This window comes from Gracilinanus agilis, chromosome 2 (assembly GCF_016433145.1).
Source record: "Gracilinanus agilis isolate LMUSP501 chromosome 2, AgileGrace, whole genome shotgun sequence".
Classification (NCBI taxonomy): Eukaryota; Metazoa; Chordata; class Mammalia; order Didelphimorphia; family Didelphidae; genus Gracilinanus; species Gracilinanus agilis.
In genome coordinates this window covers 346,127,831-346,152,954 of record NC_058131.1, presented here as the reverse complement: position 1 = coordinate 346,152,954, position 25,124 = coordinate 346,127,831, and the positions used below count along the sequence as shown (strand labels likewise).

The 25,124-nt window shown below is 39.0% G+C and overlaps 1 protein-coding gene across 1 annotated transcript; it reads right to left on the bottom strand.

The window, feature by feature from the left end:
* Positions 1-275: 275 nt before the first annotated feature.
* Positions 276-19,682, bottom strand: DSN1 (DSN1 component of MIS12 kinetochore complex). Its single transcript, XM_044664337.1, has 13 exons — positions 19,596-19,682; positions 19,483-19,519; positions 17,837-17,885; positions 13,683-13,985; positions 11,693-11,766; positions 11,304-11,376; positions 6,435-6,522; positions 5,205-5,264; positions 4,462-4,533; positions 3,789-3,827; positions 3,201-3,348; positions 1,494-1,581; positions 276-898 (listed from the first exon to the last, which is right to left on the bottom strand). Exons 1-13 carry the CDS (start codon positions 19,631-19,633, stop codon positions 813-815), a joined length of 1,155 nt encoding a protein of 384 aa, XP_044520272.1. The 5' UTR covers positions 19,634-19,682; the 3' UTR covers positions 276-812.
* Between the last annotated feature and the right edge of the window lie 5,442 nt (positions 19,683-25,124).

Here is a 25,124-nt window from a genome sequence, read left to right as displayed (position 1 = left end):
AACTTGCCATGACCTTGGGCCTAACAGTGAGTGAAGGGGATTTAGTACCCTCGTTAAAAAACATCAATCATGCCTAGTATTCTGGAAGCAAATGACAAGGCTGGTAGTTTTGCCCAGAGTAGCCTGACTATTTCAGCAGAAATGACTGATATTATGCAGTCTCTGCCACATCACTAAGAATAAAGATCTATTTATTCCAATCTTACCAGTTTCAAAAATCGAGTATTCTAGAATACTTTTTAAAGATGAGATGAACACACACTTCAACAGAATGATTACATCATAGGCAGATCTTTATTGTACATTATTTTAGAAAATAAAACCAAGTATTTGTGCACATTTGGGAGGGACTTGGATAGTCAACATAAATATTAAGACAAACATGGGAAGGAGAGATATGTACATGATGACTAATGTAATGAGACACAATATTAAAGCAAATTATATTTATCCTTCAAAGTCAGTTCCTTTGGGGGCCACTGATCTACTTTAGTGATGTTATTAATCCAAACATTTTAAGAATTCCCTATAGAGTCACATAAGAAAAAAAAAAAAGATGTGTCATTATCCAAATAATATCCAAATAAAAATAAATCCAAATTCCAAAAATATCTTGAGTAAAGGCATTTATCAGTGGACTCTGGAAAGGAAGTTATAAATGAACACTCAATAGTAGTTAAGTGCTGGTGCCTGTTTGAAAAAGTGTCCCATTAATTTATAGTCATTCCATAAAAGGCAGCATCTTCTTATCTGCAACCATCTGAATGACAATTTGGAGGAAATATATGAAGACTGTGATCATTAGCAGAACCTTAGTGTGTGAGAGATGGTTTTTGTAGCTGAGGATTGAGCAGTTTTCGAATTGGTGAGGTTTCCAACTGCTGGGCAGTCCTTTTTCCTGAAAAGAAATAAGACAAATGTGAAAAAAATCTGACCTTCAGAAAAAGGGGGGTGGAGTAGGGAGAGAAATTCATTTTTCTAAAAATTGAACTACTACATAAGGAAGCAAAATGGCAATAAATCATCAATTTTCAATGATGTATGTTTTAGATTTTAAAATTTCTCCAAAGAATGAAAATTAGGCACTATGGGAAGAAGGCAGAAGATAAGCCCTATAATTAAGTCCTACAAATCTTTTTAGTCAGTATCTGTTGTCCTGAGGTCCAGACCTCTAAGTGATCCTTGAATAGATTTCCGAGAGACCATTAATATGGATAGGAAAATAATTACATCCCTATTCCTATTTTCACTAATCTTTGGTTTCCTCTGTTATTTTGTTTTTATTTTATGCATTTAAAGATATTTAGAGAAGGGATCAACAAGCTTCACAAACAACCAAAGGAATCCAAAAAACTAAAAAAAAGTAAGAACCCTTGGTCTAGGCACAAAGTATGTGAAGGGAAATTTGAATCCAATTAGGGGAAAGGTGGAAATCTGCCTTAAGAGAAAACAATTTTTCTTTACTTTCCCCAAATGGTGACAGCTTCCCTTACCAAGCTGCATTGACACCTTCTTGAAGAACTGGGTAGTAGTTTCCATAAAAGAATACAATAGTCTTATTGATCCTTGTAGTTCATCCATCTGTAAACAAAATAATGTCAGTGAAGTTCTAGCCAGATAGACAAGTCCATTCATTCAGTCCTTCTCAATTCACTATGAAGAACAGGACAATTTGAATGCCAGAATTCTGTAGCAGTGTAGATGAATCTCGTTCAGTTGTCTCTACATATAATGATTTTAATCTTCAAAAATGTAGTTTTTGCAACTTAAGAATGCATAGGAGAAGTTAGTTGTTCCAAGAATAGAAAGTAGTCGAATAAGCTATTTTTTGGGAAAAAGGCAATTAGCCAGCCCTCAGCATTCTTTCACGGGCAATGGCAAACTCTGTTTGGGAGATGAATGAGTGATCAGAGGGTAGTATTCTAACCTGCAGGGACATGGGTTAAAGATTTGTTGCACCCCACAACAACTCCTCCCAGCAGATTGTTCCCCAATTCCCAACAACTTTTACTTTTACTTCCAAAGTCTTTAGGGAAATCTTTGGACCTCTGGCCCTACAGTGGCTAGCTTAATGATATATCCTAAGTGGGCCACAGGGAGGGTTATATTTTGGGAGGTAGAAGGAAACTAGGTATTGCTAATCTGAGGCCAGATTTCTGCTACAAGCTTAATATAGAAATGTATTAATACCTCACATCCTAGAATGGTTAGATAACATGAAACCAAACCTTCTTGGTGTTGCTTTTTTAAAAAACCCAATTTTACCACCTGTCTTAGAATAGATACTTATGTATCAAGAGAAGGGCTAGGCAACTGGGGTTAAGTGATTTGCCCAGGATTACACAGCTGGGAAGTATCTCAGGCTAAATTTGAACTCAGAATCTCCTATCCTCCAGGACTGGCTCTCAATCTACTGAGCCACCTAGCTGCCTCTTGGAGATGCTTTTAAAAACTACATTCATACTACATAATTTAGAATTATTTTCAAATGGTTAAAGCCTTCAGAGAGAAAAGTCAATAAATGCAACTAATCATATAATACTTAGTTTAAAAAAACCCATTAAACTAAACTGAATCATATCTGAGATCAAAACAGGTGGTTGGTTGCTACCTTGTGTGATACTGGAAATTTGGGGTTCATTAAGCTTTAATATTTAGATATATGATATAAACTTCCTGTGGACATTTAGGGACTTGAAAACTACATTTCCCATGATTCAACGGGTTTCCTTCTTACATGGTGACGTGAGCCACCGCAAAGGGAAGCTTATATAGAGAGAACTTAATTGGGATGCTCTTTTTTGGTATGGAAGCAGCCAGGTGGGTAGAAGGTAATGGTGGGCGATTTGAATTAGACCATAGCAGGTACATGGCTTAATTACCAATATGGATTATAATAAACTATATATCAATATTATTCATAACACTTGCCTAGAATCCTCTCAAGTTGAGCTATAAATACTTAAGACTATCTCCCTTCACACATTGATTCTTCCAAATTTCCAGCAGGAAACAAGCTAGCAGAGTGAGAGAACTCAATCCAAAATTTACTTGCTGTTTCCCAAGAGAATGTAAACTCTATTTAAAGGCATGGGGATTGTTCATTCTTTGTGTTTATAACTTCAGACAGAGCCTAGTACAGTGTCTCACTCTTAATAAATGCTTCTTTGATTGACTGAAATAAATAAGAGTTGACTTACCACCATCTCCATGCAGTTGAAAACCTCATTCTGGCTGTCTAGTATTTTCTGGTAATCAGGTTTTGTGCTAAGAACTTCACTTTGTGAAGACTGAAGATACAGAGCAGGGTCTATTTGTACATCAGTTATTTTGGCTTCCTCTAGTGTCCTTGAAAAATAAATAAAATGCTTAGAAACAAGTTATTTCTTAATAAACTATTTCTCTGTGCCACATTTAAGTCTTCTCACACTCAGTTAAAAACTGAAATAATCTCTTCCCATTCTACCCAAAAGGGCTTCCTCACTGACAAATAGATGCTTCTGATCATGTTGATGTTTTTCAGCTGAGACCTCTGGAAGTCTAGTACCTTAATTTTAATCTCCCTTCACCAGAGAGCCATATTTTTGGGGTGGAAGGAAACTATAAGGTTATTGCTAAGGATGTATCTCTGTTGCAAGGAAAATAGAAATGCATTTATAGCTAATGTCAAATTCTAAATAATTGGTTTTAAAATTTTTAGCTTTTATTTTTAAAATTTTGTTTCAATTGCTCAATGCTACCTTTCAGGAATATATTTTACAGGCTTAACACCCTTGCTGAGCACTCACCAGCGACTATGCAAGAGAAGCCACTGAAATGATAGGAGCCTGCAGGACTTAAGAACTCACTGTTTTCCGTTTTCACTGTGGACCTTATCTCAGTGCCTCTACTGGGTCAGCCCTAAAATTGTCAGAGAAAGAACTGCTGTCCTTTCGCTAGGAATTGGGAATCAGGAGTAATCTCAGACACTTCCTCAATGTATGACCTTGAGCAAGTCACTTTACCTCAACTGCCTAGCTCTTGCCAAAATTAATACTAAGAGAGACAGCTTGGTGGATTGAGAGCCAGGCCTAGAGAGAGGAGATCCTAGTTTCAAATTTGGCCTTAGACACTTCCTAGCTGTGTGACCCAGGGCAAGTCACTTAACCTCCATTGCTTAGCCTTTACTGCTCTTTTGCCGTGGAACCAATACACAGTGTTGATTCTAAGATGGAAGGTAAGAGTTTAAAAAAAAAAAACAAAACCTAATACTAAGTCGGAAGGGTTAAAAAACATTTTTTTTAAAAATACAGAATTTTTTATTTAGTGACTACAACTTGTCTCTCCTTCCCCTCAAAGAAGGGGCAACTTCAGAGATTTCTAATAATAAGATCAAAAAGATCTCTCTTTTTTTTTGAGGGGGGTTGGGGTGGGGTTGGTTGGAGAAAGCAGCTTCTTGTTTTGATTACAGAGATTTTTAACCTGGATATTTCTTCAGCTATTTTCTGATGATGTAGCAGTAGTTGATCCCAATTCATACACTCCAAAGAAAGCCTGTAGAAATAAGAAAATACATATTATGGCTGTTGGTTAGGTCAGGGTCTCACCAAATACTCTAGGTACCAGCTCTAGTTTGCAAGATGTCCATAAAAAAGTCAGTGAAACAGAAGACCTTCAAGAAAGGTTCTAGGATCATGAAAAATGCTAAAGAATTTAACTAACATGGAGTTAAAAATTCTTTTTCAATCAACAAAAATCTACCTTCCCTTCCTCTGACCTCCTTTCACCCCTAAATGAAAAAAGTAGGCATGTAAAGAACATTTTGGACATTAAGGTTTAATTTACTTCTTTATTTCATGATCTTCACTCTAAAGCAGTGGTTCCCAAACTTTTTTGGCCTACCACCCCCTTTCCAGAAAAAATATTACTTAGTCCCCTGGAAATTAATTTTTAAAAAATTTTAATAGCAATTAATAGGAAAGATAAATGCACCTTTGGCCATCACCGCTCTCCTGGATCGCTGCAGCACCCACCAGGGGGTGGTAGCACCCTCTTTGGGAATCACTGCTCTAAAGGATCAACACTCAAGATATTCCAATGCATTCTGAAAAGGCTTTTAACTCCTAGTACCAATCTCACTTTGAGAATCTATACTCCTTTTAATATTAATTCTTCCTAGGTTTAGCTAGGATTAATCAGATATAGCACAATCATAACCCACTCACCTGGCTATATATTCTTTTATCTCTGTCATTGATGCTTCCAAGGCAATGTCTGTTGACTGCCTGCAATGGAGGATTACAGGATTAACAACTCTCAAGAAACATCTGACATTAATAGTATCCTGCCTGTGACAATATAAGTATTCTTTGGATATGCCAGAATATTCAGAATCTAGCCCCTTTCACAAAACTCACATTATAGCTGAAATAGTCTTGCTATCTCCAGCCTTTCACCACCTCTTATACGTGTTACACACCATCACCAGATGAATTTTTCTAAAATAATTCCATTATACTACTACTGTTTAAAAAAAAATCCTCAGTAATTCCCTGCTGCTTAGAAGACAAGTTCAAAATCCTGGCATTCAAGGTCATTCAGTCTGGTACATTTATCGTTCAAGCCTCATCTCCCATTACACCTTTATACAAATCATCTACTTTAGCTAAACATATCATCCACTGTATTTTAGTTAAAAAATTTTTTTTTAACTTAAAGACTCAAAGCGGGTGTTCCTGTATACACAGAATACAAAGACTGCCTATAAAATCATTAATCTTCATTTCAGGCCACTTAAAAAAATGATGTAATAAATTCCACACGTTTTCAAAATGATACTGCTGTACCTGTTTTTCATTCTGAACTTCTCTTTCTTCTCTGCATTTAAAAAATGTTTCAATGGCCCATTTTTTTCTTGGTATCACTATTGCTAAATCCTCCAATTTATGTACATTTTAAGGAAAAAAACAAATAACAAAACAATCTTTGTACCAAATAAGTATAGTATCTATCTATGCATTGGTCATATCTAAAAATTCTCTTTCTACACCTCTTAGGTCTATCATTACTAGGTCAGGAGATGGATAGTATGTTGCATAATAAGTCATCTGGATACATGGTTGGTTAATGCTTTGAAAAGAGATCCTAAGTCTTTCAAAGTTGTTCTTTTACTATGATAAATTATTTTCCAGGTGCTGCTCACTTCTTCATTCTATGGATTTATATTCATACTACCAAGGTTTCTATGAAAGAATCTCTTTAATTATTTCTTATGTAAAATAATGTTCTTGTATAGTCATATATCATACTTTGTTTGACAATTATCCAATTAAAAAATTTATTTTTTTTTCAACTGGCCAAAACCTACCTTCTATTATCTTTATCTTTCCCACTCCCAATTTAAACTATTCAAAAACAGTGATTTTTGTTTTCAGAACAGGGGAAGATACTATTACCCTTTTGATTCTTCAGAGCATTTTTGTAAGGTCCCATCATCTTCTAGTCTCTTTGTAAAATGCTTAAATTCTTCAGAAATTGAAGACACTATAAGAATAAAATGAAAATGTAGAGAAAGGAAGGTAGCTGTATATAGACTTAGACACTGTAGATAAAGATCTTACATACTAAATATGGAGGGGATCAGAACTAGAATCCTTATAATACATTCCCAGCTCAGCATTCAACAGATATTTATTAAGTACTATGGCCCAGGCATTAGGTGGCATAGTAGACACCAATACTCAGTATCCATTCTAAGACAGAAAGTAAGGGTTAAAAAAAAAAAGTCTGTTTTAGTTTCTTCAACCATAAAATGAGTACAAGAACACCTTCCTCCCAGTGTTATTATGAGGATCGAATGAGATAATATTTGTAAAACACCTGGCACATAGCTGGCATTTAATAAATGCTTATTTCCTCCCTCCCTTCCTTCCACTGTGCCAAGTGCTAGGGACAAAAAGACAAAAACAAACCAGTCTCTGTCCTTCAGCAACCTACATTCTGTTGGGAGGAAACTATATACATAGAAAATAAAATGTAAAATAAACTTAAACTGCACTAAGACTTTTGGGAGATTCTGTATATACAAATAATTTTCAGGAGATGGTACTACTACCCGGAGGTAATTAGGATATGCCCCATTGTAGGTGGCAACAGTTGGGCTTTTGAGGAAGACCAGGGATCACCATTTCAGGCATGACAACAGCCTGTACAAAGTCATAGAGATGGAAGATTATATATTGTGTATAGGAAACGGCAAGTAGATCAATGGGGTTGGAATGCAATCCATCAATTTAATCAATAAACATTTATTAAATGCCTATTCTGTGCCAGGCATTGTCTTTAGTTCTGGGGATACAAAAAAAAATTGTAAAAGATTATCCTTGCCCTAAAGGAATACACAATCTACTGGAAGAGACAATATGCCAACAAATATATACAAATAAGCTAGAGGATAAAGGAAATAATTAATAGAAGAAGGTCCTAGAAGAGTTGGGGAAAGCTCCCATAAAAAATAGGATTTTAACTGGGACTTAAGAAAGGCAGGGAGGTCAGCAGGTGGAGTTGAGGGAAAACATTCTAGGTACGGGGGATAGCCTGGAGTCAAGAGATGGAGAGTCTTATTTGTGCAACAGCCAGGAGGCCAGTGTCACTGGACTGAAAAATACAAGTCAAGGAATAAAATATGAGATTGGAAAGGCAGGAGGAAGGTTATAAAGGGTTTTGAATGCCAAAGAGCATTTTGTAATTGATCCTGGAGGTGAAAGGGAGCTCCTGGAGTTTAATGAGTAGGGGGCTGAGAAGGTATGACCTGGGCTTTAGAGAATGTAGGATAAAATGGAGTGGGGAGAGGCTGACTCCATCAGCAGGTATTGTCCAGGTGTTGAGGAGAGGACAATGGTGAAATTGACAAATCTTGGCAACAGCTTGGATATGGGGAGAGGAGGGTATGTGAGAGATGGTGAGGAATCCAGGTTGTGAGCCTAAAAGACTGAGAGGTTGTGTTGACTTCTATGAAAAGGTAGATGGGGGGCAAGGTTTTAGGGGAAAAGATAATAAATTCGGTTTTGCACATGTTGAGTTTAAGGCGAATATTGGACATTTAGTTCAAGGTAGCTGAAAAGCATTTGGAGATGAAAGGCTGAAAGTAAGCAGAGAGACTGGGGCAAGATAGGTAGATTTGAAAAATCAAATATAAAGATATAAATCTTTGGGAACGGATGAGATCACCAAATGAAACAGTAATAGAGGGAAGAGGGCCTAAGACAAGAAGAGTGTGTGAAGGAGAATAATGTGCAGGAAAGCCTCAAAACCTAGGCTGCGGCCAAGTTGTGAAGAGATTCAAAAGCTAAAAAGAAGAGTATCTATTTTATCATAGAATGGTAAGGAGGAGCCATTAGAGGTTCTTGAATTAGAGGTAACAGCTAGACCTGGGCTTTGGGGATAAGAATTTGGAAAATGGTCTGGAGGGGATAAACTGGAAGCAAGAAAGACATTTAGGAGGTCAGCTCAAGAGTCTAATCCAGAGGCAATAAGGGAATATAGTAGGGTAGTGGTGAGGTAAGTAGAAAGAAGGGTATGGAAGGAAGAAATATTGCAGAAGCAGAATCTCTAAGATTTTACAACTGGTTGGATGTAAGAGTTGAGAGAATAAATAATCTTAAGAATCCTGAGTGACTGAAACCTGGGCAACAAACCTGGGTGACCGAAAGAATAGCAGTGCACATAATAAAAACAGAGTATAATTAGTCAGAAGGGAGGGTTTTGGAAGAAAAACAATGAATTCTTTTAGATCAAGTTGTTTTTGAGATGTCTACAAAACAATTCAATATGAAGGGGTGATTCAAAATTCAAGGGAGACTATGGCTAGATATACAGACCTCAAGATCACTCCTGGGGGGAACGTGTAAGATCACCAAGATAATATAAAAGGGACCCAGAATAAGAGTCCTGGGGTACACTCATGAATGGGAGGTAGGACAAGGATGATGAGCTCCCTCTAAAGGAGACTAAGAAGTATTACAGACTTTTCAGAGAACTAGAAAAGAACAGTATTGTAGAACAGTATTGTGAAAAGCTAGGGGGAGAGGAAAGAAGAGTGTCTAAGAAGTAGAAGTGGTCCATAATGTTAAATCTCACAAAGGAAAGAAGGCTAAGTAATTGGGGTTGTGAGAAGTGAATGTGAAAAAAGTGGAGGCTACAAATGCTAATATTTATTGATATCAATTTGCTGATATCAATGCTGAGGATGGCATCTCGGGGGAATGGTTAAGATCAAATGAAGATTTTTAAAGGATGGGTAAAATCTCAGCATGTTTACAGGCAATGGAGAAGAGCCCAGTAGACGAAGAGAGAAGGAAAATTATGGAGAAAGAGGTGATAAAGGAAGGGACAGATTCTCAGAGAACATGGAAGGATGGGATCAAGGGCACAGCTAGAAAAATTGGCCTTTGCAAAGATTGTTATGTAGTTTCTGACTCTTCTGACCCCATTTGGGGTTTTCTTGGCAGTGATACTGGAGAGGTTTGCCATTTCTACCTCCAGATCATTTCACAGATGAAGAACTGAGATAAATGGAGTTACAGAATTCCACAGTCACGTAACAGATAGGAAGTGCCTGAGGGTAGATTTGAACTCAAATTTTCCAGATAACAGACCTGGTACTCTATTGCAACACCAAGCTACCCTTAGTATTTTCAAAGATAATGGCTATCTTTTCTGCTAATATTAGAGAAAAGGAGAAAAGAGTGGGATGATATCAATATATCCAATAATTTGGAATTTGGAACTGGAGACCAAAAGGAACTTGCCACAGAAAGTCTAGTTTTGTGTTGCTGTTGCTGTTGGTTTTTTTTTGGTCAAGGTCTTCAGCTAAGAAGGAGTGGGATAGAGTCAATTGTGGAAGAGTATAAGGATTGGTATTCATCAGTTGAGAATGAATAATGAGTTTGTGGTGGCCCTAGTCAACAAGGTTGCACAACTTTCTCCAATGGTATTCAACAGTATATGTACAGAAGCAAAGAAGATGTACTAACATAGTGTTGGGAAATAAAAAGCAATGAGCTAGGGGGGCAGCTGGGTAGCTCAGTGGAGTGAGAGTCAGGCCTAGAGACAGGAGGTCCTAGGTTCAAACCTGGCCTCAGCCACTTCCCAGCTGTGTGACCCTGGGCAAGTCACTTGACCCCCATTGCCCACCCTTACCAATCTTCCACCTATGAGACAATTCACCGAAGTACAAGGGTTTAAAAAAAAAAAAAAAAGCAATGAGCTGGAAAAGCACCAGAGGCCACAAGACAAAAAGGAAGAGAATAGTAAAAAGTTGAACTGGTCACTTCCAGGGTCGAGATTTTAAAAGGAAGGTAAGGCTAGAGCAGGAGTAGGGGCCAGGGAAATCAGGAAGGTTGTGGTGAAGATAGAGAATAGGTTTAGAAGAGCTGAAGTACAAGGAGAGATGGAATGATAAATTGTTATAATCAGGTAAAGGAATACTCCAGATAGGGATCTCAGGCATGTAACAATTGTGAATGATGACTAAATCATGAATATGACCATTCAGTGTGATGCTTCAATTAGTAACAATATCAAGAATTGTGACACTTGATGAACATGGAAGGACCCACATAACAGCTGTATTGGTATTCCATTTAGTAGCTATTAGAGTTTTTTGTGGTTAAGTACAAGTGAAATGGGAGATAACATTGGGAATATAACTCCTCAATTACATTTTATTATAGCGTGCTTTAAAAAAAAAAAGTTAAAAGGTAAGCCAGTGTCTATTATATTTCAATCAAAAAACTATCTGATTTTATAGAAGTTAAGCAATGGATAGGAATAATATCAAGAGTCAGGAAGCACAGTGAAAACAATGTTGCAAATGATTGGTGATGAGAATTAGATGACAGCAGGCTGTACTTAGACTTGGAAGAACAAACTACTACACCCACAACAATAATGCATAAATTATAAAAAAGAAAGATGTATTAATTAGCTCTCAAGAAGACTGTGATATAACTCCATTTAAGGAAATAATTTTCCCAACAGAATATAAACTTTTTGTGAGTAGTAACTGTTTTTAGTTTAGTTTTCATTTGCATTCCTAGCATGTAGTCCAAAGTTAAGTGTTTAAATGAAAATTTAATTTTAAGGGATAAACCAAAGGGGAATAATTTATAGTCAAGTATTTTTTAACTCATTGATTTCTTAGATCATTGAAAGATACAAATTGGTTTCATCACCAACAGATTAATGAAGGGGCAAATAGCAAATTAGTGCTACCCTCTATAAAGCTGCTTGGGTCACCCTCAACTTCTCCTTAGTTAACTTACCTCTCTCTCTAAAAGTATCAAGACTGATGCCATCAACGTCTTTCAGAAAAAGTTCAAGTTTCTTTGCAGAAAACTAAAGGAAAAAAAGCACTTTCATAATCACCTCCAATTATTGGAAAAAATGGAAAGAAATATGAGTGATCCAAAATATGAACTATGAGCATAAATCTGAATGTTTCCCTATTAATAGTGATATCTCAAGTTTATTCATTGTGCAAGCCAGCTCATCTGAAGGGGAAGGGTTTAGCTGATGATGTGTGCATTTTTAGGGGATGATTTTTTGGTTGATCAAAATAAATTGTATTTATACATGACAATATGATTAACATTTCTTTGGGATTGACACTTCAGCAGGAAACAAAAGTATTTCCCCAATCCAAGCATCTTACCTGAAAACTGGAGAGTAGAAGACAGCCAAGGCGTTTGCTTTCTGCCAAGTCTATGCTTATAGATCTGCTGAGCTCTAACATATAAAGGGATCACTGTCACACTAAAAGAAGTCCAACATCTTTCCAGTTAGCAAGGTGTTTATATATGTAAAAATAGGTCCCTTTTGACATAACCTAATTAAATCTTCTCGTCAGTGAATGAGGCAGTCCACATAAATTAAAATTTCAAATAACTGAAGCTTATCCTTTTATAGGAAAAATTCAAAAAAATATTTGAAGACTTGTGTGAAGTAACTTAATAGAAGTGAAGATGAACCAAAAAATATGATTACAACTGTGTAATTGAAAACAACTTTAAACAGCAACAAAACTCAGATGAAATAATGATGGACAATAAATATTGGTTCTAATTTATTAAAGCACATACCCTTTAATTTAACTAGTATTGTGTAAGATTGCCTTTATTCTCAATCACAATCACTCCCTTAGGATTTTTTGCTTTCAGAGGCTGTACTTTGTGCAGGATTTAATTAGGATTCTGTTGAGATTTCCATGCCATGTCAAAACAAAATGAATTAAAATAACACATTTTATAACACCTGACATTTATATAGTTCTGCAAAGCACTTTCCACATATTATCTTACTTTCCAAATCTTATCAAGGTACCCTGAAAGTAACTTTTTCTCTTGCTGCAGGCCCATCATCATGAATAACTGAATCATGGAAATACTAAATTCTCTCAGGACAGTGTAGAACTATTTGTCCTCTATGCAAATTGATCCCAGCCTGCATACTGTCACTTTACACTACTGCTAGGGTATCTGACAACCCTTCTAATCCATAGTTTTGCTTACCTAAGCAAATGAAGGTTCCTGGGGTTAAAGGGAATCAAAGACCTTTTATACTAAACTCTAAAGCAATAGGCTCTGGGTACGGGCCTAAGGTGGCTCAACTAACTCCTATAAGAAATGTAGTTTTGTTTTTCAAAGTGTTTGAAGGCCTTTCTTTGGTGACTGCTATTAGAGTCAGATATGTTCTAGATCAGTAGTTCCCAAACTTTTTTGGCCCAATGCCCCCTTTCCAGAAAAAATATTACTTAGCCCACTGGAAATTAAATTTTTTAAAATTTTAATAGCAATTAATAGGAAAGATAAATGCACCTGTGGCCATCACCGCCTCCCTGGATTACTACAGCACCCACAAGGGGGCTGTGGTGCCCACTTTGGGCATCACTGTTCTAGATGGTTAAAAATTGCTAGAAGTTTGACTAGTAGCTAAGTGGGCCACTATTATACTATAGAAAACACTAACCTTCGTTGACAGTTTTTAGTGAAATGTCCCAGATTAATCAGATGATGGCCTTTCCTCACTATAATTTAAAAAACCCCTATAAAAATCAGTATCAAATTTCTTTAAAAGTAACAATACAGCCATTGTAGAATACAGAAAATTCTAAAGTATAAACTCAAAAAACTTCATTTTACTTTTTATCTTCTCTGTGAGATGTACATGTTTCACCATGTCAAAAAACCCTGAGAAACCATCAAATCCATCATTCTGTGCTTTTTACTGGATTAAAAAGAATGCCAAAGGATGGTATATTTGTTATTGTTGCAAAATGACCCTCGATATTTAGAAAAGGCCAACATGAACAATTAAAGATTATAAATTCTGTTCAGGTGAAACTGCAACAGTCCTATATTGTTCAGTCATTTTTGTTGTGTCCAACTCTGTGAATCCATTTGGGGTTTTCTTGGCAAAGATGCTGGAGTGTTTTGCCATTTCCCTTCTGCAGTTCATCTTACAGATGAGGAAACTAAGGCAAATAGAGTTAAGGGATTTGTACAGGATCACATAGCTAGTTAAGTGTCTGAGGCTGGATTTGAATTCAGAAAGATGAGTTTTCCTGACTCCAGGTCCAATGCACTATCCACTCCACCACCTATTGCCCATCTTACATTATAGAAACCCAAATGTTTTTACCATACCTGTGATACCCTGGTGAAAGGGAGGCAGTGACTTCCGACGATTTGTTTCTTTCATACTAGCCCTACGCCAGGACTGCCGCTTGGTTTTTTGATTGTTGTTATGCTCTTGTGGGTCCATGTAAGTGGGGTTGAGATCTTCACTTTTTCCTGTTTTAGGGCTATTCTCAGAATTTTTTCTTTTTCTTGAGACATCTTGGGCAGTTTCCAGGATGGCAGAAGATGCAGTACAGATTTTCAGAGGAGTAGGGTTTGATGTCATTTGATGATCTTGAATCTTGGGCATGACTACTTCCTGTTTAGGCTCTTATTACAAAAGATTAAAAGATGAAAAACCTACCACCACCCAAACAGCTTTGTAAAGCAAACAGGCAAAAAAAAAAAATGCAAGTACTCCAATTTTGAGAAACATAGATAGAAGACTTAATTGGGAATATAGAATTCTGATGGGGGGGTGGGGGGTGTATAACACACTAAGGGACACTAAATTCAAGTCTTCTGGTGAAGTTTAAAAAGACCCTTGGGCTCTCCAACTCTTGGTAGTAATTGGAGGGAAGTAAAATCTATGCTTAGTGATTTCATCAATAAGAACTTGACTGTGAAGACAACCTCTAATGATGCAAATCTGTACCTTAAAAGTCTTAAAGAATTGCTGGGAACACTGGTAAGTGCCTTGTCAGTAGTCACAAGTAATATGAATTAGATGCAAAACTTGAGCATCTTAAGAGTTATCAAATAATTTTCATAATGCTAGGTATTTGCCACAACACTGAGAGATTTCTTTTCCAACAACGTATAATTATTCTGCACTTGGCCAAAAGAGCCTATTGCTAATGAGATAAAAAAAGACTTAAGAAAAAATTTCCTATTAATTCCCTATTCCCAGTGTTTGTAATGCTTTTTATTTGTCAAAGCATTTACGCATCTATGATTTTATCTTCACAATTTCCCTACAGACATTTCTTAGCAAATATTATCCTCATTTTCAATATAAAAAAATTGAAGTTAATCATCAACAATGTTATAGTTAGGTCTAGGTCTAAAAATATCTTTGTCATTTGAAAAATTATCTTAGTCTAAAAATCTGGTAGTATGATTTTCTGGTAGTATGAATAGATGTTTTTGAAGAAAAGAACTGGGTTTCCTTATCTGACCCAAGCTAGAAACATGAACCCCAAAATGAATGGCAGTGAAGCTTTATCCTGCTGTTTTTCCGACCTGGACTGTTTCCCTCCTCCTTAGATAACCTAGTGCTGCTGCCTCTGTGACCAGGGGCTCACCAGGTTGGTATAGTAATTAGTACAGGTATTACCAGTTTTAGACCTACTACAGCTAACTAGGCTCTATATAGTGTAATACCTAGCAAATATATGGGAACAAATGAACACATTTCCTGGCCTTCTGAAATCGGGAAGGTGTATGTTCTAACTTGCACCTACCTGTTACCTTCAACCTGGGGTGGCCAGGTTTTTCCCCTAAATACTTTCAAACCCCACCAGAATATCTCTCGCCATTATCAAACTCACTAAAAATTTGCCTTTTATTTGCCCCTTTAGGCTTAATCTTCCTTTTCACATACTTTTTTAGTAGCTCACTATATCTGGAGACTGAATCCAGACAGTTCCACATATCAATCTACTAATTAGCCCATCAATAGCTTCTATCAACTCCTACCTTCCTGTCATATGGCTAGCAAATTCCTTTAAGCTTATTAGTCAGTCTCCTGCTTCCCCTTAAGTTTGTTACTCCAATATGCTCCTTCCACAGTGTCAATTTCAAGAATCAATTTCTCTTTTCTCCTTCTTGGCATTAACTAAAACCTGATCTTTCCCCTAGAGATAATACATTCTTATTAAAGACCTTTCTTAGTGCTAGCTTTCATGCTCTCCTAACTCCCAGATCTCACCAGATTCTTCCTCCCCAATGACATTCTCTAAGCCTTTATCACCATCATTCACTAACCTTTATCCCTGTGATTGCTCAACCTTTTAATTACTATCCACCAACCTCCAGAGCACTTTCCTACTTTCTCCAATGACTTTAGCATCTGATTTAATCACTATTATTCCAATTTCAGCATTAACACTGATAATTCTCAGGTTTCTAGTTTCTTCATTGTCGACTCCTATGACAACTATGGGTACTATATTTCTCTTATCTATTAAGATGTTATCTATTAAACTTGACCATCGCTCCCAATTTCTCCATCTTCTAGCTCCTGAATCTTGGAATTCTCTTCCATACTTGTTCATCTCGCACCTACTCTTCGTCTTTATCATGCCCCATCACTCTTCTTCTGGCTCTACTTTCCTCCCTTAATATTCTTGATCCTATGGTTAACATTTCACTATTTTCTCCTCTACTCTTGAATCCTTTACTTGCTTAACCTTCTGCTTGGCAAAAATCCAACTCTCCATTACAGTCTGCTTACTGCTGTTGAAAGAATTTACAGAACTAAGCTGGCTGCTAAGCCAAGTTTTTTTTTTTTTTTTTTTTTTTAACCCTTGTACTTCGGTGTATTGTCTCATAGGTGGAAGATTGGTAAGGGTGGGCAATGGGGGTCAAGTGACTTGCCCAGGGTCACACAGCTGGGAAGTGGCTGAGGCCGGGTTTGAACCTAGGACCTCCTGTCTCTAGGCCTGACTCTCACTCCACTGAGCTACCCAGCTGCCCCTAAGCCAAGTTGTTTTAACATACTGGGACATCACTGCTTTAAGACAATCCTATTCATCTTATTGATTTCTTGTCACATTACTTAAGAGTGTCCATTCAAAACCTCTCTTTGCCTCCCTGCCCAATCTCTATGCAAAGTACCTTAGTTCACTGCTTTCTTATCCTTTTCTGCCAAACAATCTATAATAATTGTCTCTTCTTCACTATCCATAACCTCAACCCCCTCTCTATTACACTACTTAAATAGCTTAGTCACCTGTCAATCTGAAGGGTTTGCTTTGAAATTAATTCTTATCTGGCCTAGACATGAACTAGCTGGGTGATGCTGAGCAGGTCATTTGACCTGTTTGCTTTAATCCACTAAAGAAGGAAATAGCAAACCACTTTGGTATCTTTGTTAAGAAAACCCCATTTGGGGTAACAAAGAGTCAGACATGATTGAATTGACTAACAACAATGCCTTGCCTTGAGAGTCTATCCTCCCTTCCTATCCAGGTCAGTGCTCTCCTGGTTTTTATCTTGATTGTACCCACTATTGATTTCATGTTTGGTTGGTTCTTCCCTCCTTCTGTGTCCTTGTTTGAGTGTCTTCCAAGGATCTAGCCCATCTTTTCCTTTCCTTTAGCAACCCCCTTCACTCCAATGGTTTCCACTATCCATTCCTTGATGATGACTATCTAGACTTGTATTTTTGACTGCTTGGAGGATCATTCCACCAAGGCACCTCAAAGTCAACATGTCCAAAATGTAACTCATCATCTGTCTCCCACCAAATCTGCTCCTCTTCCTAATTTGTAGTAATGGCCCAATCATATCCCCAATCACCCATGCACAACCTTAGAATTAACTTTAGTTGTAGAAAAAGGGAAGAATCGATCTTAGTCAGTTTTACTACCATCATTATCTTTTGCACCCATCCTTCCTTTACATTCCCATCACCCTAGCTTGTTGTTCAGTTGTGTCTGACTCTTCATGACCCCATATGGGGTTTTGTTGGCAAAAACACTGGAAATCATTTTGCATTTCCTTCTCCAGCTCACTTGAGAAATGAGGAAATGGAGTCAAACAGGATTAAGTGACTTGTCCAGTCAGTTAGCAAATGTTTGAGGCCAGATTTGAAGTCATCAAGTCTTCCCGACTCTAGACTCAGCATTCTTATTTACTGTGTCACCTAGCTGCCCCAAACCACCCTACCTTAGGCCCCTCCCTCCCGCTTTACCTCTTGCCTAGAATCTCCTGATAGATTCCCAACCCCATGCCCCTTCACTCCTCTGCTAAAAAAAAAAAACAAAACAAAAAAAACAAAAAAAACACCTTCATGGGTTCTCTATAATCTAACAAATAAAGTTCAAATTTCATAGTTCTATCTTCCTAGTACAATGCCTCATACATTTTTTGGTCAAGACTTGTGTTTTCTTTTGGGTGGAGAGTATATGCTTGGTAAAAATATGCTAAGATGATTTACCTTAACTCCTAGAACTCACCTCTTGCTGTCTTAGCATCATTCAAGGAAGCCAACTTTGGTGGAGAACCCTAGATAGCAGGGAAGCAAGAAGATTGACCCTCTACAATCTGGCTACAAACACTTTCTATTCCTGTACCCATTTTCCATTTCTACCAGATTGTATTCCTTCCCTCTTCCAGATATTTGCTTATGTCATTTCCCCTAGCTGTGGAAATATTTTCCACCCACCTCTGTTCCCTGAAATTCTTATGAATCTTTCTAGGTCCAGTTTATATTACCTATCCTAACTATGAAGCTCTCTTTTATCATTCTGGAAGGAATTATTTATTATAAATTATACTGACTATATGATTCATATGACACATATGATATCTTGTAACAATTTATATTCATATCAAATCTTGCCTTACTAGACACAAAGAAAGTTAAAGTTGGAAGAGACCTCAGATATCATGCAACTCTGTAATTTTACAGCTGGGGAAAATGGGGCTCAAAAAGATTGAGTCCTTGTTATAAAGTCTATGAGAGAAAGGACTGTGCTTATTGATCTTTGTATTTCTCCTACTCCCTTTTCATAAGCTCTCAATACAGGATCCAACACATAGGAGCTACTCAAGAAATGTTACAGGATTGAATGTCTAGAGGGAATGAGAAGTCATAAAAGGGACTGGAAGGTTCAGTAAAAGGAATAAAGTTGAGGGAAAGGTAAACTTTGAGAGAGATAGAGAAGGTACAGTTGGGGGAAGAGGTGGAGAAAAGAGTAGATGAGGGTAGGAATTACTTTTCTTGTCTTTCTATCCACAGAACCTAATATGGTGCCTGACTCATAGTTGGTGCTATAAAATATATGACAGATGAAGTATGGAGAAGGGATGAGAGAGGAGCATGGTATAGAGATGGGGAAAATGAGGGCAGTCTGTTTTTCGTTTTTTCTTTACATTCCCAGGCCCCAGCACATTAGGAATTAAAGAAAATTCATCTATTGAGCACTACTATGAGTGGAGTACTAACTTTTGCTCATGGTAGGTGCTTAACGCTTGAGGTTTTGGATTGGAGTAGAAAGGGGAGTGGGGGGTGGGGAAGGTTTGACAGGGGTGAGCCTTCTTTTAACTTAAACTCCCTCCATTTGCTCATACGTTGAGACCAAGAGACACTGGCCTTCCCCAAGACTCTCCATGACTGAATACTAGCCCTCCACATCTACACCTCCTTTAAGTCCCAGTTAAAATTCCATTATCAAAGAGAAGTTTCTCAAGCCCTTTTAATTCTGGTGCCTTCCTCTTCAATTTAAGCTGTCGGTATCCTGTTTGCATAGAAACCTTTGCAGGTTGTCTACCCCATTAGATGCCCCAAGGCCAGGGACGCCTTTTGCCTTTCTTGGTTCCCCCAGCATTTAGCACTGTGCTTGGCACACTGTAGGCAATTAATGGATGCTGGGCGACTGACAACGCGGGGTGGGGGCGAGAAGAGCAGAAAGGGAGTGAAAGGGAATGGGGGCATGGACAAAAAAGGAATGGGGGGTTGTGGGGTGAGATAATGGGGGAGGGGAAGCAGCAAGGAAAGGACCAAGGAAGGCGTAGGGGGCCGAAGGAACCAGGGGCCACTCCAGCTCAAGCTAGGAGCCCAGGCGGGAGGCGGGCAAGGGGCGGGGCGGCGCTTCCTCACTTCGGGAATGCCTCGGTCCAGGCTAGGGCTTCCGCTCCTGAAACACAAAGCTGCTCGTCAGTCTCCCAGCCCACGATGCGTGTTCTCCCTTCCCGCTCTCCGCCTGCCAGTACCTGCTGTCCACGAGCTCAGGGTCCGCATTCTGTGCCATCTCAGGGCCACCGCCGGCTCCAAAATTCCCGCGCAAAGTGGAGGCAGTGTCGTCGAACAGCGCCTGCGTAGTGGCGGGACGTTTGCCGGAAGACGACTTAAGGTAAACACTTAGAGACTAACAGGCCTGATGACGTCACCACGCACTCGCTTCCCTTGCGTGGGGAACCGTTATGTTTTAGTTTGGGCGTTAACGGTCGCTCAGCCCCGCCTCCCTGGCCTAAGGCTGTGGGCTGCGCGTCTCCCTCTAGTGGTTCCTATCTGCCTCTCATGCCAAACCTAAGGGGCTCCAGCTTCCCTGCCACGTCGCAGCTTAGGGTGTGGACTCTCGTCCGGGCCCCCTGCGCTCCTTCCCTACGTCCCCCACGTCCCCACGAGGCTGGTAGGCCCCGGGAGGCCGCGCTCTGATGCTTCTGCCCCAATTCGGGTCCGCAGGCCTTTTGCGCGGCTCCGACTGGGTTGGGAAGGAGGAAAAGGCGTGCTAAAGCCGTTTTATATTGTGTGGCTACGCCCCAAACCGGCTTTGCGGAGAACCGAGTGTCCCAGCTCTCCCCTTCCATCAAATGATTTGGCCCTCACATCCTTATTCGGGTTTGTTGTCCTCGTTTTACTCGTAGAGAAACCGAAGCTCGGAGAATCCAAGAACGGCCACATGGCCAGTAAATGGCAGTAGAATATTCTCGCCAGCAGGGTGGGGCTGGGAGGGCGGTTCAGCCCATTAAGTGGCAGCTGGCGTCTTCTCATCTTTTCTCCCATAAAGGGGAGGGAGTGTCCCTCACCAAAAGGTAGCACCACAGATTTTTGGTCCTGTTTTACAGATGACTGTGTACCTTCAAGGCTGCCCCTACTGGTCACCGTCCTTTGAATATGCTTTATCTAGTCAAACCCCTCTTTTAAATTCAGGTCCCCAGGAATCTGGACATGGCAAGTTTGTGCCAAGATGGGGTGTGTCCATGCCCTTAATACGCCTCATTTGGGTCTCAGAAGCTGTCGACACTAGATCTTCAAACAAAATCTGGATAGTTTTCACTGAGGAAGTTTTAGAGGGCATTTTTGTTTAGGGCTATATAGGTAGGACTAGACTAGACTAGGTAGCTTCTAATTCTTTCGAAGCCTTTCCTGATCTTGTTGATTATACTTATTTCTTCCTCTTGAAATTACGTTGTGTACCCTCAGTAAAATTTAAGCTTACTCAGCAAGTCCGAGATCAGAGTGGAAACCAGGACCTCCCATCTCCAGGCCTGGCTTTCTATCCTTGGAGCCACTTAGCTGCCCCCAGAATTGGCTTTTTAATCAGTTGGCATCTCACTGCTGGTTTCTTCATGTGTGACCTTTTAAAACAGAAAAAAGGCCCCGGATGATACAGATCTAGAGGTTTCCCTAAAGCTTTAAAGAAAATTTAGGAAAATCAAAGTGCACACCCACTTCAGGATGTCCTATTACAGATTTCAGTTTAATATAAGGAAAAACTTTCTGCCAACTCAAAACTTTACAAAATTTGAATGTACTGCCTTGGGAGAAAATTAGTTGTTAATTACTGCACTGTCTTCAAGCAGAGGTTTTACGACCATTTGTTGGGGATATTGTGCAGATTCTTTTTTGGACCAGATGACCTCTGAGATCCCTACCTTAGGATTCTTATTCTTAGAAAAACTTCTCTTGAAAATTTAAATAAGAACTTATCAGGCAAGTATTGGTAGGGAACTTCGTCAAACAGTGGTATTCCTCATGAAGGGAACACTAAAATTTCAAAATTTCTCAGTAACCAGGAAGAAAACACATGGAGGCAGAGTTCATTTAAACAGCTCTTGTGACTTTATTTCAGATCTACAACCATTAAAAACCTTTCATAAGTATACACTGTACAACAATTTCAATGTATGAAATAAGAAATAGGGAGAAGGAACAGCTGGTAGATTAGAACATGGTCATCATAGCATCTGGTCCTGGGAAAGAAACCTTTGAAGACATGAGTCAGAGGAAAGAGCATTTCCACTTGGAATGCTCATTGTTACAGGGAAACAGCTAAATCTGAAGATGCTCCAGCCCTTGTTCCCCTCCACCAAGGGAACTTTCCCATGCAGGCAGGGATTCCTCTTGACCATATGACTGAAGCTGAGTCTTGTTCCTCACCCCCACCCCTCCCCAGGCTGAATTTGGGAAGGCAGTTTCACAGTATCTGCTGGTAGAGGGAGGATCCTGAATGAGATGAGGCAGTGTCAAACCCCAAATGAGGTTTTTTGAGCCATTTTTTGGCAACAATCTTAAAATGTCTCAAAGTCTACTGGGAGAATGTTTAGAATAAAGCAGACCAGGGATAAAGTTTGAGCTTCTTTCAACTGAACCAGAACACATGGTAGAGATTTGAGAGCCCTGGCAAAGGAGATGCTTACTCAGCCAACCCAGAGACCTCAAGATCCTACTGATCCGGTACCTTCCTATACCTCCCCTCCCCAGATTTGTCCTAGCTCTCACAAAACCTTTTCGAACATTTCTAGAAGTAGCCTGACACTAGACAGATCAATCTCAAGCCAGAATCTAGTCATGGTATAATGAACCAACCTAGGGTAAGGAAGCTTCTCAGATCTCAGGCCCATCACCTTAAGAGTCTTTTCAAAGTCTTTGAGAACATAAGGGACAAGCTCCATCCTCTAGAATTTTCCATATTCTACCCCTGCTGTGTGCTCCCCACGTATGATATTAGAAAATATCAATACAACTCATTTATGGAATTAGGCCTGCTAAGTGCTATGGTCAACTAGGGTCCAGAGATTTTGGAATGTTTTCCATCTGATCCCATATTTACCAATCTCCATATTGCTTCCAAAGATTGTACTTAATTCCCTAGACAGATTATCATTATAGAAGGTGCTGTCTCACTAACCTTTCCATAAGGCCCTGTGTAGAAAGGTGCCAAGAACCTGTTTCAGTAGTTGATAAGCAGAAATGAGATCCCACTGTTCTCGGGTATCAGGGAAAACACCTGAAAATTTAGCCTTTGGAACTGTCCCTTCTGATAATTGGAAAAATGGTCTTTGACAGATCAGTTGGTCATCTATTACCACAGCTGAAAGCTGGGAAACATAATTCAGGAGTTCCCTGTATGTTATTCCTCAGGTACATTTTTTCCTCTCCAAAAGCATCGCCAGCAATTTTCAGTTTGACAAACCCATCATTATCATTCTAGCTGTGTATGATCTCTCCTAATTTAAGATTAAGGATGGCCAAGTTTCTAAAGGAGGCTCAAATTATGAAAAATCTTTGACTTTAGGGAGACCTCTAAGCCTTTTCCCCATATGTTCTCCTAATCTCAATCAATTCTTACAATCCTATGGTAAGACTGGGAAACACTCCCAGTTTTACAGACAGGTAAACTAAGGCACAGACTGGAGAAGCACATTAGACTTATAGCAAAGGTAGAAGAAGAAGCCAGGAGCATACTGTACCTGTTGCCTATGTTAATCTCATTATCACTGAATCTTAGCATTTGGTGGGATCTTAGTGATAGATTATGTAATTCAGCCTTCTCATAAATTTGTTCATGAAAAATGAACAAATGAAGAACTGAGACAGAGGAGAAGAGACTTGCCTAAAGCCTTGAATGTAATTATCAATAAGGCTGGTACCTAGAACTTAAATTTCTTAATTTCTGGTATTTTGCTATGTTTAACTGATAATGGTCACTCCATTCATGGTATGTCACAAAGTAACTTACAAACTAGAGGCTTTTTATTTGGATCTCCCTTTTTTGTTCTGAGCTGCCTCCTTTTTACACTCTGACTCTGGTTTGGCCCCTCCTATCAGCAGCACCTACCAACCTAAACTTTGGCTACCAGAGATAGGAGCCAGATCTAAATAGTTTTTTGGGGAACTAAAGGAATATCTTTGGGCACTACTGAGATTGATCACTTCATTACCTTCTTTGAGGCCACTGAGACAAAACCTAAATACTCTTTCTTCAAGCCTTTAACTAATCAACACGCAGAGCTGGAAGGAAGGAAGAGAGGAAAAGCTAAGGAATCCATGTTGAGCTGTGTAAAGACAGAGGGACTCTCAGGTTGAGGACAAGGTTGATTTTTGCAGGCAGGTCAGATATCTTCTTATGTGATATGGTTTTAACAAGATCCTGGCAGGATGGCCTGCCTAAAAATAGCCTTCCACCTACCTATGGAAGCCTGAAAAAACCATTAAAATTCTTGAGTCTTGAAAGCTTTCCCATACCCAAATACTCCTGGCAAGAGTAATAAACTCTCATCAGTGATCACATTATCATAGTGTTGATGACATTTAACTTGGAGCATGGCCCTGCAAAAAATGAGGCACAGGAGGGGATACAGAAAGAGAGCAAAAGACTACCAGGAGCCAATAGGCTGGGACCCTGGAAATAACTCCAGATTTTTGCTTAAGGACACTCGTACCTGGGACGAGAGAAAAATCAGACAGTCAAAAGAGGAAAACTTGAGAAATGATCAAGAAAGTTCAAGAAAGCTATTAAGTATGCTGTGAAAAAGATAAAAGAATGGAAGTTGAGAACACACAAGGTTCTGGGATGGTGCAGAGGTGGTAAGAAAAGTACTTCAGGTAGTGACAGTCATAGGTTTGTAGACCTGGCTGTGTAGATTTACTAAACATCTGGGGAGGTACCTAGTCTTCAAATGAAGTTGACAAAAAACTTCTTTGTTTTTGAGCCTAGTACGTAAGAAGGAGTATTAAGAGCTGAAAATAAACATTTAATGGTCTCAGAGGTTGAATTTGAGCCCTGCATATTCCACTTTACAGCTACTAGGAGGCAGAGAGAGAGAGAGAGAGAGAGAGAGAGAGAGAGAGAGAGAGCTGGAGTAAATTAGGAGCCCCAGGCCCAGCTCCTAAAATATTTACATGGAAGGTATAAACCCTGAATAGAATTTGCAGGTTACATCAGGGTCAGGGAGTGGCCTTGGCAGTGCTGCAGCTGAGGTTGGACATACTTAGGCAAAGTCCAATCAGTAGTTTTTTTCAGGTTGGTCTAGTCCAGCCTGATCCAAGATAGAAAGGAAGTAGATTTCAATGCCCATAGAAACAAAATAAATAAATAAATAACATGCAAAAATACCTAGAAGCATAAATTCTATAAATTAATTTGGAGTTCCTCCACTAAATTACAGTGTGGAAATGAACCTGATTCTAGGTGAGGACAAGCTCTAGCAGGTCTTACTATGCTGCAAAGACTGAGTAGATACTTGAAGAAGAGACTGTATGTCAAATGATGACCAGCTTTGTTCAGAAAGGCTTATCACAGGAAAGTTAGTTACCTGATAATAAATATTTTTGGCCACAACACTCATGAAATTACTAAGGTGCAAAAAGGTTGTGATTTGTATTGATAAAGGGAGTACTTAGAAAATCATAAGAAAAATCTTTTGATGTGCTGAAGAAGCTGAAGAAGCAAGCAGATTTCATAGCTCAGGCACTTCCAAAAGTGGATCTTGGGAGCAGAAGGCATTCTGTGGGAT